General features: G+C 44.8%; 1 protein-coding gene across 2 annotated transcripts in view; it reads right to left on the bottom strand.

The window, feature by feature from the left end:
* The window catches only part of TAMM41 (TAM41 mitochondrial translocator assembly and maintenance homolog), a 37,030-nt gene extending 21,218 nt beyond the window's left edge, over positions 1–15,812 (bottom strand). The window contains exons 1-4 of one of the 2 annotated variants that reach the window (XM_036739441.1): positions 15,583–15,812; positions 14,407–14,589; positions 8,478–8,570; positions 370–520 (exon numbers count right to left, since the gene is read on the bottom strand). In XM_036739441.1, coding sequence (XP_036595336.1) covers positions 370–520; positions 8,478–8,570; positions 14,407–14,589; positions 15,583–15,708 — 553 coding nt within the window. In that variant the 5' untranslated portion in view covers positions 15,709–15,812. Of the gene's footprint in view, positions 1–369; positions 521–8,477; positions 8,571–14,406; positions 14,590–15,284; positions 15,410–15,582 lie in introns of those variants that run through there. The other variant, XM_036739442.1, reaches the window with a different exon arrangement.
* Positions 15,813–16,235: the final 423 nt, after the last annotated feature.

The raw sequence follows: 16,235 nt of genomic DNA, 5'->3' as shown, positions 1-16,235 counted from the left end.
GCTCTACACTCTCCTCTGGGGCCTCCACAGCAAGGAGAAAGGCATGCAGGCAGGACGTGTGTAAGGGACAGTAAGAAAGCCACGAGAACTAAGGGGGTGTGCTGGAAAGATGGGAGATGCAGCTAGAAGAGGCATGGTCCCTGCAAGTGTGCGTGCAGGAAAGCGAGCTGCTGAGAGGCAGCAGCACGTGGCAGGAGAAGGGTCAGGAGGCCTCGAGAGGCTGCTGGGATCTGGGAGCCGCTGACCCAGGCAATCGAGGCTGCCACAGCACAGGGCTAGGCAGGCGCCCAAAGAGCTGGATGCACACTTTCAGACGACAACACCAAGTGATGGCCTCGCTCACCTTCTTGGCAGCAGACACATACTAACCGGAATAGGAGAGTCCAGCGATCTGCACAAAGAGGTCTTCTTCGGAGAAGCTTTCTGGGAGCATGAGAAAAGCTGTTGTGACAGCACTTTCCAGGTTGGATTCGAGGGCCGACCGGAGCAGTGTGTCTTCCTTCAAGCTCAAGATTCGAACCTGAGGGTGGAGAAGGGCAGAAGGGCTGCTGACTTGGCTCTGAGACTCTCTTTGTCTCCTCCCCCTTTTGTTCCTTCCTTCAGGACCTAGAAGCTTGTTTTCTTCTTCCCTGAACTCTACCTCTCCCACCCTGGCCCTCTTCACCGGCTGTACTTCTATACCAACCAGTGTGAGAGCAAAAGGAAGTTCAGAAGAAAGTGCAGACAATTAGGACAGCTGTAAAGTAATGTGAAGAATTTATTACATATTTTATAAAAAGCAAGCGGTGTGGGGCAGCTAGGTGCAGCAATGGATAGAACATTGGCCTTGGAGTCAGGAGGACTTGAGTTCAAATCCAGCCTCAGACTCTTGACACTTAGTAGCTGTGTGACCCTGGGCAAGTGACATAATTGCCTCAAAAAAAAAAAAAAAGCAAGCAATATGAAATGGAGATACAGGGAATCCTCTTCTGCTATGTGCATAGGAATGATGTTTTTTTGGTATTTACATTCAAAATAAAATTTTAAAAGAGTAGTGAGATATAACCAGAATGATACCCCTCAAGTTACATCCTCAAAAAAGCAGTGAGGAGGCAGGGCAGCTAGGTGGTGCAGTGAGTAGAGCACCAGTCCTGGAGTGAGGAGGACCTGAGTTCAAATCCAGCTTCACACACTTGACACACTTACTAGCCTGTGTGACCTTGGGCAAGTCATTTAACCCCAATTGCCCTGCCTTCCCCCAGGAAAAAAAAAAGCAGTGAGGGATTGGCTAAAGTTCTGAATTCACACGACAGTATGAGGCACCACAGAGGAGAGAGAGCACTTGGACCCAAGTCAGACCGAAGTACAACTCCTGCCCCCTCCCCAGGCCCCACTTCATAGCTGTATGATCAAAGTCACTAATCTCGGTCTGCCTCAGTTTCCTTGTTTGGAAAACAGGGATCATAACAGCATCAACCTCCCCGGGCTATCGTGAGGACCAAATGAGATAATATTTGTAAAGTGCTTTGCAAACCTTAAAATGCTATAAAATACTACCTCTTATTGTCCTCAAAACCCTTCACCTGCTCCTTCCATGCCTGCTAACCATATTCTATTTCTCTTCTCCCCTCTGTAGCTGCACTTGGAAAGGCCACCCACATCAGGTGACTCTGCTTTCCCTCAGTTTTTCTTAACCCCTCACCATTTGGCTTCCGATCCTGTCATTCTACTATCAGTGCTCTTTCCAAAGTTAGCGATTATCTCAGTGGCCAAATCCAGTGGCCTTATCTCAATCCTCATTCTCCCTGACCTCTCTGCAGCCTCTGACACTGTTGATCACTCTCCCCTCCCTGATACTCTCTCAGGGCACCCTCTCTCCTGGTTCTCCTTCTACCTATCTGACTGTTCCTTCTCTGTCTCCTTTGATGGATCTTCTTCCAGATCATGCTCTTCAACCATAGGTGTCCCTTGAGATTCTGTCCTGAGACCCCTTCTTTTCATCCTGTATACTACTTCCCTTGGTGATTTTATCAGCTGCTGTGGACTTAATTATCTCTATGCTAATGATTCCCAGATTTACCTTTCCTGCCCCATTTCTCTGCCAACCTCCAATCTTGAATCTCCACCTGCCTTTCAGATATCTCAAATGGATGTCCAACATCTTAAACTCAACATGTCCAAAACTGAACTCATTATCTCCCCCCACAAACCCTCTACCCCACCATCTTCCTTAGTATTACAGAGGGCCACACCACCACCCCAGTCCCTCAGGCTCACAACCTAGGAGTGATCAGCTGCTAAGGTCTGTTGATTTCACCTTTGCAGCTCCTCTCGAATAAGCCGCCTTCTCTGCTCGACACTGGCCCTACCCTTATGCAGGCCCTCCTCATCTTGCACCTGCGTTACTGTAATGTTTGCTGGTAGGTCTGCCTGCCTCAAGTCAATGCACTCCAATCCATTCTCCATTCAACCACCAAAGTGATTTTCCCAAAATGCAAGTCTCACCACGTCACCTCCCTACTCAGTAAATGTCAACGGCTCCCTATTGCCTGCAGGTGCAAATACAAAATGTTCTGTTTGGCATTTACAGCCCTTCATAACCTAGCCTCTACCTACCTTTCCAGTCTTCTTACACCTCACTCCCCCAACATGTGTTCTTCCATTCAGTCACATCAGTCTCTTGGCCATTCCACAAATGACACTCCATCTCCTGGCTCCAGGCATTTTCTCTGGCTGATTCCGTGCCTGGAATGCTCTTCCTCCTCCACTCCCACTACTAACCTCCCCTGCTTCCTTGAAGTCCCAACTAAAATCCCACCTTCTACAGGAAGCTGTCCCCAATCCCTCTTAATTCCAGTGTCCTCCCTCTGTTAATTATTTCCTTTCTATCCCATATATAGCCTGCTTTGTATAGATTTGTTTGCATGTTCTCTCCCCTGTTAGACTGTAAGCTACTTGAAGGCAGGGACTCTTTTGCCTCTCTTTGTATCCCCAGGATTTACCTGGCACATAGCAGGCACTTAATAAATGTTTACTGAATGAATTATTCTGAAAAAAATCTTTCATTTTGAAGCTAGACCATGCCTTTCCTACAGTAAAGAAGAATCAAATTAAGACTGAATGAATTATTCTGAAAAAAAAATGCCATTCCTACAGAAAGAAGGATCAAATTAAGACGACCAAGACTGTGAATAGATGTCAAAGTCCCCCACTCAAGGACAACAGGAGATCAATCCTGTCATTAGACAAGATCCTAATGATAATGCTAATGAGAATGATTTTCATTTTTCAACAATGAAAAAGAAGAAAATATAAGGTATCTCATATCAAAGACTGACATAGAAAACAGACAGACAATTTAATAATCATTGGACTACCTGAAAGCCATGACCAAAAAAAAAAAAAAGAACCTAGAAGTCTAATTTCTAGTTCAAGAAACCATAAAAGAAAACCACCCAGGATCTCTCAGAAGTGGGGGGCAAGTAGAAATAGAAAGAATCCCCTAATCACCTACTTGAAAGAAACCACAAAACAAAACTTCCAGGAAAGATACAGCCAAAATTCAGAGCTTCCAGGCCAAATAAGAAATACTACAAACAGCTAGAATGCGTTAAAGCCAGTCAGCATCACACAGATTTGGCAGCTACCACTAAAAAAGGAGTTGTGACATTCTAAAGACATTCTAAAAGGCAAAAGACAGGCTTACCTCAAGAATAGCTTACTTGGCAAAAGTGAAGCTAATCCTACAGAGGAATATGGACCTTTAAAGTAGAAGACTTCTAAACATTTCTGATAAAAGATCAGAGCTGAGCAGAAATTGTGAAATACAAACAAAAGAGTTTAGAAAAAGAGTTAAAAAATGTTTGAGCACTTAGAAGGGACTACACAAGGATGGAGCATCTGTACTTTTAATGAGGAAGCTGTGACAAAAGTCAACTCAGAACTCTAATGTCAACGGGGTCAAAGAGGAAGTTAAATGAGACAAAAGGCCCTTGGGGAGAAGAGGATCACACTAGCCAAGGAAGAAGGGGCTCAGGGTGGGGAGGGTAGGACTTATAATCTCACATAAAATGGGTATAAAAGCAAAAGACAACATAGATAAGGAGGAAGGCAGGGCTCGGCTTCACTCTTATTTGAACTTGTCACAGAGTAGAAAACACAGATACGAAATTTAGTATAAAAATATAGAGTTTTTCTTGAAAGGAAAACAATTCTTTTACAATAACAAACTATTGCTAGGTGGCACAGTGGATAAAGTGCTGGATCTGGAATCAGAAGTCCTGAGTTCCAATCCTGCCTCAAACAACTGTGTGACCCTGGATAAGTAACTTAACCTCTGTGTGCCTCAGTTTCCTCATAGTTTGAAATGAAGATGAACACAGCACCTACCTCCTGAAGTTGTGAGGATGTCTGTAAAGTGCTTTATAAACCTTAGAGAGCTAGACAGCAGTAATGCTAGCTATTAACCTTGTTATGATTATATCACCTTGCCTTGTCCTTGTGCCTTTCCTGTAATTATTTCAAACTTTGGGGACCTGGGACTTCACTGACACAGACACTCCCTTCACTGATTCAAATCACGATTCTTCTCGATATCTTAGTAAACAGACTACAGGAGTTAGTGTGTTTGAAAAAATTCTACTTAGGCTGGAGGATGACCTTTTAATGATGAACTTCTCTGAACTTTAACTAGACTGAGCCTCTGACACAAGCTAGAGTTCTTTGCCAGGCTCATATTCGAAGCTTTCCTAAGCTTTGTGGGGCCTGCCACAACTTGTGCTTTCTTGGCAAAAATTTTGTCACCTCCAGGCCACAATGAGATAATCTTAAAAGATACTTATGCAATTACAAGGATTTAAAAGCATCCATTTAACAAATAGCAAAACCAAGTCATAGACTCAAAGTTCGATTTGCCTAAGGACATATGAATCAGTTGGAAAAGTCAGGATAACACCCTGTATTTCCAAATCAGGCTCAGGCTCACAGAATTAGAGCTGGAAGGTTGCTTGAAGGTGGATTCTAACCTTACACTTCACCTTATACTATTCATATAGTCTCCCGTACTCAAACAGAATGCTGGGGAGGCTTGCTCTAAGCCACACAGCTAGTGAGGAGTAGGACGGTAGCGGAACTCAGACCCCTGATTTGTAATCCTGTTCATTTCCCACTACATCATGCTGCCTTTCTTGGTTTCTCTTCTGCCTAGTTCCTCCACAAACTCAACGATACTGAGATATTCTAGTTTGTTAACATTAAATAACCAAGACGAGGTAGTACTTTTGGGAAGAGGTTTATTTTTTTAATGATGTTCAACACTGCTGAATAAACATCAGTTTCTTCTGTAAGTTTTCTTTTGAATTAGGGGTAAGCATACATTTATTTAAAGGTTAAGATTATGAAAAATTAAGTGTCTGTGCTTAAAGAGCCAAATTTAGATGACTGCCATTGTGTTGATCTAGTCTTTCAATGTTAGGTGAAATGGAACTTGGTTTACTAACACTGCTGCGTGGTGTTCAGAGTGAAGAGCCAGTGACCCCCTGAGGCACAGCCCAAGAGGCCTGGGAAAAACCCGAGTTCTCTGATTTGTGAATAGCTGTTTGTATCTCATTAGAGATGTCCTGACCTGAACTGCCTGGGGAATGCTAGCCCTACTGCCATAAAGAAGATCTCTGAGGGAGGGTGGGATTACTCTACTTGGAGCTATTTAAAAAAGTGAACCAAGGGATGGGTGTGCACATGTGAACACAGGAAAAGGGAAAAGCCACACGTGGTTTCCTCTTCAACCTTGTTACATGAAGAGCTCAGCTCAAAAGGGTACCAATGCTACAGCCACAAAGACCACTAAAGCCTGAGCCCCAGTGAATGTTCCAATCCTTAACCACTAAAGCAAATAGCTTCACTGCTCAGGACTTTTCCATTTAGACCATGAGCAAAACTGCTCAAGATTCCCATTGTGAAGGACGAAGGGAGAATTTTAGGACTAGATAGAATCTCAAAGATCATCTGCTCAATATTCTCATTTCGTAGATAAAATGACTGAGGAAGAGAGAGAGAGAGAGAGAGAATAATGTGGTCAAGGTCCCATAGCTGGTCGGGGCAGAACTGAGACCTGGGGCCCTGGTCTCTTCACTCCCTACCTCTTACCACTCTTGAGGACGATGCTCTTTGTACTTATTAGGGAGACTTTCCTACCTAAATAAGAAAAGTCACAAAAGCTACTTATTACCAGGTAAAAGGAGGAAAATGTCACTCATTAGATACACAGTTCAATGAATGAATTTAGCTCGACTGAAGTCTTAAATGGGAATGTCCTTTTATATCTCTGGATCTTAGAATGATAATTAAATTAGCCAATTTCTAAAGTCTTCTTAGAGATCAAAATTTTGATTCTATGAAATATCTAGCACTTGAACAAGTGAGTAAAACCCTTTTTATCATGACAGATTTCAGTAGAAGTAATGTGTCAAAAAAAATTATTGGGGGGAAAAACATTTGCCATTACAGGCAAAAAAAACTCTAAATCCTCCAAACTTAAAAAAACCAGGTAAATTAGGCTCTTTCCCAGGCCTTCACATTAGTGAAGGACTGATTTGCAAAAAGATTCAACACATTCTTTTGAACATTTAAATTTGGGTATATATTTTTTCTTCCTGACAAAAAGGACAAGAGGCTGAGAAATTTCAGGCATTAGTATAAGGAACCCTTGCCAAAAGAAGACCAAGCAAAAGCAAAACTAAACCATCTCTGAAATTAGAGTCAAAGGGCAAAATGTGTTTTAAGCAGCAGAATCAAATTCAAATCTTGCTTTTCCGAAACAGTAGATTCGACTCAACCAGACGTGCCCTTTTATCTTTTACATTTCCAAAGCTACTAAGCCTCCAATCTATTCAACAAGCCCTAAGTCAAGAACCTCTGGGAGACAGCAAAAGCATTTGAGCCAAAACAGCTGAATCCAATCTCCTTCCTCTCTCAAAAAATTGCAAGCAAGCCTGTTCTCAGAGTCCTTTCACCTTCAGCCACGCCCCTGGCAGGTCTCAGCTCCACTCTGGGTGGAGGTCACCAGCCAGCTCAAGATCCCTTTGTGGCCACCTAGGGGCAGGACTCACATTTTCAAACACTCACAGTCATTTCTCTGACTCTTGGGAATTGCTCGCTATCATTTCCTTCTTTGTAAAGAGATAAATTCAGTTCTAACAAGTAAGGAATACTTACTTTTGCTCTTCGTTTTTATTACAAGCTAGCTGCTGCTCCTGGTCTGGGTTTATATTTTTATGGTACCTGTCAAAAAGCTTGTCACAGGAAGATGTCTATTATGCTCAATCTTCCAAAATCAGCTTCCTAAAGCTTCAGATACGAAGTTTTAAGCTGAATCTGCAGGATATACTGTCAATGCTCAGATCCCCTCCAGGATGGATCCTGTGTTTCGACTGGAGAGAAGCACCAACCAGACTGGATCATAGGAGATATCCAGGATACGACAGATACCAAATGAGTTCATGAATGCCTCTCTGGGGGCACCATGCACAAAAGGAGACAGGAGGGAAAAACCCAGGTCATTCACTACAGCTGAACTGCTGTCAATTTCTCAAAAGCTTCCCCAGCTCCCACACACTGGGAGTGTCCCAAAGGACAAGCCAGGGAGGCTGGCTTTTCCACCAAGTGTGGATGGAACCCCTGATGGTCCTCTCTGGTGTGGCTTCCTTTCTTCTCCAGCCATGGCTGTTCTTTTCAACTAGTCCCTCCTGTGCTTTACATGTTACTGAATGTAAAGGGAAGAAAGCTTCATTGGCACAGGTACTAAGTAACTGTGGCAAATTTGTTGATTTCCTTGAGACACAGATGTGACACTCCATGGAACACATGGGGCAGACATGGGAGTCTAGCAGTGTCCTAACTACTTTCCCAAGCAGGCCCCCTGCCCACTGGTAATGTGTGCTGCCGTCCCTCCCATTTTCACATGCTTTTATGTTGTCTCCTTTGCCCTTCACATGCCCTATAGCTTTTATCTTATTTGTTTCCCTGCCATAAAATTCCTGCCACTGTTGCCTACATCCAACATAATCCAACAGCAGTTACCAAGCGCCTACTATGTCCTGGCAGGTGCCTGGTACTAAAGCTACGATGACAAAAACGAAATGATCCAAGGAGGGGGATAGATACAACAGATTTCTGGCAAATAAATTCTGGTGGGGGGAAGACAGGGAAGAGATACAGAGTCTTTGGGCACAAGTGAGTATATAAACTCTCAAAGGGCAGAGAGTTTTCTGCATTCTCATCTCCAGAACTTAGCTGTCCCTGGCATATAGCTGGTACTTAATAAATGTTCCATGAATTGGTTGCTGAATTGATTACAAAGCCTGCCTATAGCAACAAATAAACAGAGAGCAGCATACTGGAAATCCAATGACAAAGCTAGATGGGCCAACTGGACCCCTGGAACTTATTTCTAAGTTTTACAACCATTAGTATTTTCAGGAGAAAGCAGCTTAGTCACTCACCGGTTTTTGTAGGCGTCCAGCAACATACAAGGTATTCCAATTAAACAGATCATTAATTAGGGTTTCAGTACTAATAACCCCGTATTTGATAAGCTGTGGGAGAAAAAAGAGCAACACACACCATTAGCCCATTCAAAGACAAACTGTATGAGTCAAATCCCTGTTAGTTTCCTGGGACCCTCAAAGCACCTCATCCGGACGAGCCCAACTGCACTTCTAGTCTTCTCCACACAGATGGGGTAGCAGTGAAATGACTGGCCCCAGGAAGCATTTGCTGGTTTTTACTTAGTACCTAGGGGTCACCTAGTCCAGTCTCAGATCTGTCAGGCTTTTTAGAGCAGTGGATTCAACGACTTACTTCAGGTCACAGAGCTGGACCTAGAACCCAGGACTCTTAGCTTAAGCCAGTTCACCACATAATAGATAATAATTTTCACTAGATTAAAACTTTCATTGACATTCTGCAGAATCCCTGGATTTTCAAATACTTTTTAGAGCAGTGGATTCAATGACTTACTTAAGGTCACAGAGCTGGACCTAGAACCTAGGACTCTTAGCTTAAGCCGGTTCACCACACAACAGATAATAATTTTCACTACATTAAAACTTTCATCGACATTCTGCAGAATCCCTGGATTTTCAAATACTTTTCTAATGAATAAAATTTCCCCTTTATCAGTGCTGAAACATTTGACAATTATGGCCAACCTCATTTCAATGATAATGAGCATAAGCCTTGGCTGTAATTCTTCCTAGTTTAGATAATCCTATTTTCAGCCACAAATAGTTACAGGCTCTCTTGTTACACTCATACCCCAAAACATTCTTCTTGGGCTCCCTAAGTCCAAAAAGCAGCCACTAACCTTTGATTAGGAAGTCTATTTTCTTTGGTCCATGATTATATGTACTAGGAATATAAGCATGGATGTGTTTATTGGGGCTTGTAAAATTATTTGAAAAGGTTTCCAAATTAAAGATAAGCTTAGGCTAATGTTAACTGTGAAAACAAACTGTCACCCTGGGCAGATACTCTTTAAAAACAAATCATCAACAAAACAGAAATAAGCTGTGAATAGCCCTTCTCCCCAAATGTTGGATTCCCACTTTTTTTGTTGTTGTTGTAGGCAGGAAACCACCTGACAAGGCTGCTACAGGGAAAATACTGATGTACTTTAAAGCCTATCTAAGTGATTACTTTAAGTGCCTAACGTAAATGTGGAATTACAGGTCCTGGTTTGTGAAGAAATGTATTAACCAAAGGTATACGAGGGAAGGGTTGAGATGGGACATAAGCTGGTGGAAGTATGTTTGAGTAAAGAATGCCTGGGAAGAGACCTAAAGGAGGTGAACAACAGTGAGTTAGGCATCGAACAAAGGACCTAGCCACGTAGGGTGGACCTGAACAACCTAAGTGAGACTAGATAGATGCCTGGGGACAGGCAAGTGGGGAGAGATGTCTTTGAAAGGGGAAATCAGAACCCTGAGAGAAGATTTGACTTCCTCTGATTGGGTGACTGGATGAGGGATGGGGGAGATACTAATAGAGAATGGCTCTAGTCTAATATGGAGGTAGAAAACAGAGAAGTTACAGAGAGGAAGGAGACTTCTTGTGTAAGTCATGAGCCTCCTTGAATGCTTCTTTACAATGGAGACAAGTGCTACGCTGGTATTCTTACATTCTCAATGACTAGGTGAGTGGGACACTGCAGATCAGTTGGGTGGGTGGGCAGTGGGACATGGAGTAGCAGAGGCTAAAAGGCAAGATGACATTCTGAAAAACAAAATCTAAGGGACCTTCCTTAACCTGGTGAGTGGTATAAGTGAACAAGACCAGCACATCAAACAAGAGGAAGAGGCAGCTGAAGGGTCTCCTCAGTGCTTTGTCCCAAGAGCACAGGGAATGTACCTTCAGTCAGTGGCTCAGAAACCATGCCATGTTCTAAAAATAATATAGAGAACTCATGTTTACATAGCCCCCTGCCATTTACATAGAGCGTTCTTTTGAACAAATTTGGGAGGCATGTAGACAAGGGTCCCTACTTCACAGATGAGGAAACCAAGGTCCGGGAGGTAATGTTATCTGTCCATGGTTATATATATGTATGTTAGTCACAAAATAATATATGTATGTCTATTACAAAATTGTATTCATATATATATATTTTCATAAATTCATATATGTGAAAACTATTAGAAAAACAGGATTCAATATACAGTGTTTTGTCCTACAGTTGGCTTTTCAGGACTTTCTCTGTTCTACATTAGAGGTACAAAAAAATAATTTCTATTAAGATCATAGTCAGCAGCAGAGCTGGAGTTTGGACACAGATACTCTGATGTAATGGAGACAGAGAGGGAGCCTCAAAGCCAAGAAAACTCAGAGTTGCAGCTCTGTCTCAGACATATACTGGCTATGAAACCCTGTTACTTAGCCTCTGGGTGTTCTAGGCATCTAGAAGGCACTAGCTTGCTTTGGTAGAGGGAGTTTCCTCTTACAGGAACTTGTATACCAACAAAATCACAGTTCCTTCTTTATCCATACTGGTATGCACACACAAATACGCATACATCTCTCACATTGTAGGATTTAGACCTGGAACAGGCTTTAGATCATTCTAGTCCAGGCATTCTTAACCTGGGGTCCACAAACTATATTTGTCATAATTTGACATAATTGTCTTTTTCTGCAATCCTATGTACTTAAAAACATGATTCTGAGAAGGGGTCCACAGGCTTCCCCAGACTGCCAAGGGATGTGTAACAAAAAAAAAAAAAAGGCTGAGAATATCTAATCTAATCAAAGCTGCTCCTGTTACAGATGAAGAAAATGAGGCCCAGAGGAGAGAAATGACTTGTTCCAGGTCACACAGGTGGATGTAGTAGGAGGTGAATCAAATCCAGTGCTACTGTCAATGAAGCACGGAGTCTGTGAGGGCAGCAGGCTCCAGGGAGCACCATAGTGGTATGAGAAGGAGCAGTGAGAGCTCCAGCACAGGCCAGGCCGAGGCCCCCTCACTGGCCTAGCTCCTTGTCAGTAACAAGCAATGGAGGGAGAAGCAGATTGTAGGCATGTGAAGGGCAGAAGAGTATACGTAACCCAAGAGTGATGGAGGGAATGGCCTTGTTGGGTCTATAATTTACCAACCTGTAGCAGGCTTTCGGAGAGCTGGAAATCACCATGAGGGGCAGGTGGGAATGCATTCTTCGAGGGTTTAAAAGGCTCTTAGGTTGGAGACACACACTTATGAATCCATCATGGTTTATCTACTGTGACTCAGTGGCTTCTATGCTGTTATCCTGGAATGCTAAAGGAGTCTGAGAATGACAGGCCCACTGGAAATAGTTAGAAACCAGGAGTAACTAGACAAAACTTTTATCCACTGTTATGTGGTGGTGAATGCATGTTTGAAGAGTACTTTACGTAGGTTGATATATTGTAAGCAAGACCGATTAGAACAAAGATGGCAGCTAGAAGATGGTCTAGAGCTACGAGGGGCATGAGAGGTCATGTGACAAGGAGAACGATGAAGGCTTAGAGGTGAAGGGGCTCATCCATGGTCACAGAGGCCCCAGGAGAGCTGGAAGCTGAGCCAAGTGCAAAGCCCGTCCACTGGAGTCTGTTGCTTCCATGGAATAGTAAAGTCTTAGTCTTCTTCTAAACTGAACCTGAGCTCTTCATTTGGAAAATGCAAAATTTCTCCTTTGGATCACAGACTGAGCTGGAAGGGACCCTAAAGTGTCCAATTCAATCTTCCCGCCTTCAAGAGAGCTTGTGGTGCAGAGGGAAGAACCTCAAACTGAGAGTCCTGAGATCTGGGTGCTGGCTGGGGCTCTACCATCAGCTGGCTACATACCCTTGGGTGTAGCCCTCAGAACAGCAAGGGTCTTATCTGTAAAATAAGGGCATTGCCTGAAATTATCCCCAAGGCGCCTTCCAGCTCTGAGAATTCTACCATTAGAAACACATTTTTATAGTGATGACTAAAAAATGAGGCCTTTTGGAATCACTTCTGATGGCACACTATAAGAACACCAGTATTTCTTCACACTGAAATGACTTTCAGAATGTAATCTATCTGCAGTCACTCACCTGTAATTCCACTTACGAACTACTTCTCATACAGAGAGTGGGTGTAAGCCTTTGGTCACCAGGGACCACTCTGCTTTCTGCCCCTTTCACTCACTACCAAACCTCTTATCTTTCCCTGAAAAGATTCCTGCCTTCAAAAGTGGCCTTGAGGTGGCAGAGAGAACGTACAAAGCCCTGGATTTGGACTCAAAAGCCCTGGCCTCCAGGCCCAGTTTGGCTGCTTAGCTGTGTAGCGATACGCAAAAATTATTTACCCTTTCTCAGGCTTAGTTGTCTCATTTGTAAAATGAGTTAGTAACACTTAAACAACTTGCTTCACAGGGCTAAGAGAAAAGAACTTTGGACCCAGTGAGTCTCCTAGAAAAAGAAGCTATAAAAGCTCTGAAGCCAGCAGGTGGCTCAGCACCCAACTTGTTCCTGCTCACCTTCTAACCCTGTGGCCAGAAGGAGCCCTAGGAGCTCCAGCCTCCCTGCCTGAGACCAGGCTCTCTGCCTGAGCCCTTGGCTATTGGTTCCTATCCTAACCTCCCAATGTGAAGACTTCTTAGTCCCTGATGTGTGTTCTATGGGAATAGTGCAATTTAGTGCAGAGTACCAGGTCTCAAACTATCTATCTTATCTATCTGCTGTCTCACCCATTAGAATGTGAGCTTCTTGAGGGCAAGGACTGTCTTGCTTTTCTCTTTTGTACCACCAATGTTTTGTACATAGCAAACATTTAAAAAATGTTTTTCCACTCATTCAACCATCCATTTCTTAGTGTCCTGATTCTAACGCTACTTTGTAACTCTGCACTTCATTTTCCTCATCTGTAAAATGGGGGTATTTGTAGCAGCTAACTCACAGGGTTATTGTGAAGCTCGAATGAGATGAAGTTCAAAGTGTTCTGAAAATCTTAAAGCGCCTTTAAGCTATTATTGAGAAGACATTCTGCTGACCCTTGGATTCTGTGCCTCTATGGTTCCCGTACAAGACCTTGGGTCTGTCTGGCACGGCTGGGTCCCAACCTTAATTAAGGCTTAGGGGTGTCCCGGCTAGCCATGGTCAGCCTCTTCCTGGTCCCCCAGGCTCTGCCTCCCTCCCTCTGCCTTCCCAACTTTCCTGGCAGGACAGTGCTACGGCTTCCTTTGTCCCCAACACAAGCCTTAAACCTGCAATGTGCACTTGGCAGAGGGGAAGAAAGATAGATTGGGAGAGGGTCTGGGTTTGAATTCCCCTTCTACATTTGCTATCAATGCAACCTTGGTCATATGTCCCCCTTTCTACACCTCATTGCATTAAAAGAGGGGAGCTTAAAAAAATACATAAAAAGGGGTTTGGACGAGGGGACCCCTAAGGTCACTTCTTGTGCTAAATCTCAGCTCCAGTTTGTTGCCACTGGTTGGGGTACTCTTATTTTAGGATTTACCCCTCTAGTCCAAGGCAAACTGTCCAAAAGCAAAGATGCCTGTGCTCACCAAGGGATTGACCATTGACATACCAAAGGACCAGGCAGGCATCCCTTGGCTTTGTGTGAACCACAAGGCCCTGGGTAGGGTCCATCTTACCTGTAAAGAAGAAGGAAGGAAGGAAGATTTGTCTTGAAGACAGATACTTTATTTTTTTCAATTATCTCAACATATATTTTTTTTATGTGAGAAAACCCTTACAGTATGGTAGGAAGACAAAGTAAGGGGCCTATTCCATCTGTCACTTGTCCAAACCATAATTGTAGTTAATGAGGGGAATCGATTCCACAATTTAGCTGGAAATCAGATTTCGTGAGTTTTCTGATAACCAGGAATACTGGCACTAAGGATGCCTAAAGCCCATGTCAGAAATGGGGCTGTGGTCACTCACCTTACCAGCACATGTTATCATGGTGTTGTAGTAGATGCCCGCTCCATAGTTATTCTGTACTTTAGCGATAACTTTTGGTCCACAAAATCTCAAGAAAGAGTAGTGGCTGCGGTTTTGTTGCAAATTCTTTGAATGCCATGTTACTGGGTCATCTACTGTAAACACAAAGTCCAGCATGACATTCTGTTCGAGGAAAAAAAGGGATGCATGTTAAACTCGAGTCTCAATGAGAAAAATCTGTTCCAGACTTAGACGTTACCCAAAGTGTAAATCCCTAACAGGCTAACTATCTGTACGAGTTTGGAGGCGGCCTGGTCTACTGGCACTGGATTCAAATCCTGCCTCTTGATACTTAGTATCTGTATGGCTTTGGACGGGTCACTTAATCCCTATGGGCCTTGGTTTCCTAATTTGTAACGACAGGCTCCTAATTTATAATACTTGATGGATTTACTTCCCTTTTTTGCTCCCTTCCTTTCCAGGACAGAAAATATTAATCGGAATTCTTGGACTCTTAGGCAGTACAGTGGCGTAGTCTGAAAAAATCAGAATACAGAAGAAAAATCCTCTTTGGTCTCCTGGGGACCCCAAGGGGGCCTGCAATGACCCCCAGCCCCCTTTACTACCAGACGTTCCTCCTGCTGACTGCAATTGGCGAGAGGGTCCTTTTGCTCGCCCCACCTTGGCATGGGCTAGAGAAGATGGGCATTTGCAGGAAGTTCTATGATCCTAGGAGCGAAGGGGACAAACTGGGGGAGGGAAGAGGACAGTCAGGAGAGAGGGAAGAGGCAAGGAGCTGGATGGGGGAGGGAAAAGGGAGCAGATGGGGGAAGGGGGAAGAGACAAGGAGGTGGAGGGGGGAGGCAAAGGCCAACAACCAGAGGTCAGTGAGTCGATCGCGGGTCCTGCTGCCCCTAAGGCATCAAGGCCAAGCCAAGAGCGCGAGGATCTGTCCCCGGGCGACCTCGCGGCGGAGGCCTGACCTCTCGGGGCCCCCCGGGCGTTGGGACTAAGGGATCCCCGGCTTTCCTTCCCGAGTTTGGCGCCCGAGGGGCGCACGTGAAGCGGGCGTGGAGGCCGGGCCTGGGGCTTAGCCCCCGGTCTCGCTTGTCCCTATCGGAGCAATGGGGGGCGCGGCCCGGGGGGAGGAGCCCGCGGACGCCGGGGCCGGCTCACCTTGCGGCCGCTGTTGGGCCCCGCCTGGCGGTACACCGCGGAGCCGTAGGCGAAGGCCAGGCTCAAGTTCTCGGGGAAGTTCGCCAGTATCCGGCGGAATGTCACCTCCGAGATCGGCAGCGACATGACATGGGACGAACCGGCGAGCGGCCGGAGCCGCGGCCGCGACTGGCCGAACAGGCGGAGGAAGGAGCGGCCACTGCGCAGGCGCGACGCTGGCTTCCTCCGCCAGGAGTGGGGCGGGGAAAGAGAGGGGGCGGTGAGCGAGAAGAGAGGGGGCGCTCGCTCCGCCCTGCCCTCTGGCGGCCGGAGGATCGCGGCGGCCGGGACCCTGCGCAGTCGCTGGTTTCACCCCGCCCTCTTCCACCTCCAGTTCCGCTTGGTGGCTCCTTGGAGAGAGCGCCGACCTGGAGGCAGGAGGACTCGCTTCAAGTCCGGCCTGGGCAAGTCACTCACTAAACCCTGCTGGCCTCAGTTTCCTCATGTATAAAATGAACCAGAGAAGGAAATGGCAAACCTCTCCAGTATCTCTGCCAAGAAAACCCCAAATGGAGCCATGAAGAGTCGGGCTGAACAACAGCAAACTTATTCTTAAATAATAACAGTACACAAAATAAGTACTGTTTATAAATTCGAGCCTGACCACAAATACT

The sequence above is a fragment of the Trichosurus vulpecula genome, chromosome 9 (assembly GCF_011100635.1).
Source record: "Trichosurus vulpecula isolate mTriVul1 chromosome 9, mTriVul1.pri, whole genome shotgun sequence".
NCBI lineage: Eukaryota > Metazoa > Chordata > Mammalia > Diprotodontia > Phalangeridae > Trichosurus > Trichosurus vulpecula.
This window is presented reverse-complemented; position numbering and strand designations above follow the sequence as displayed.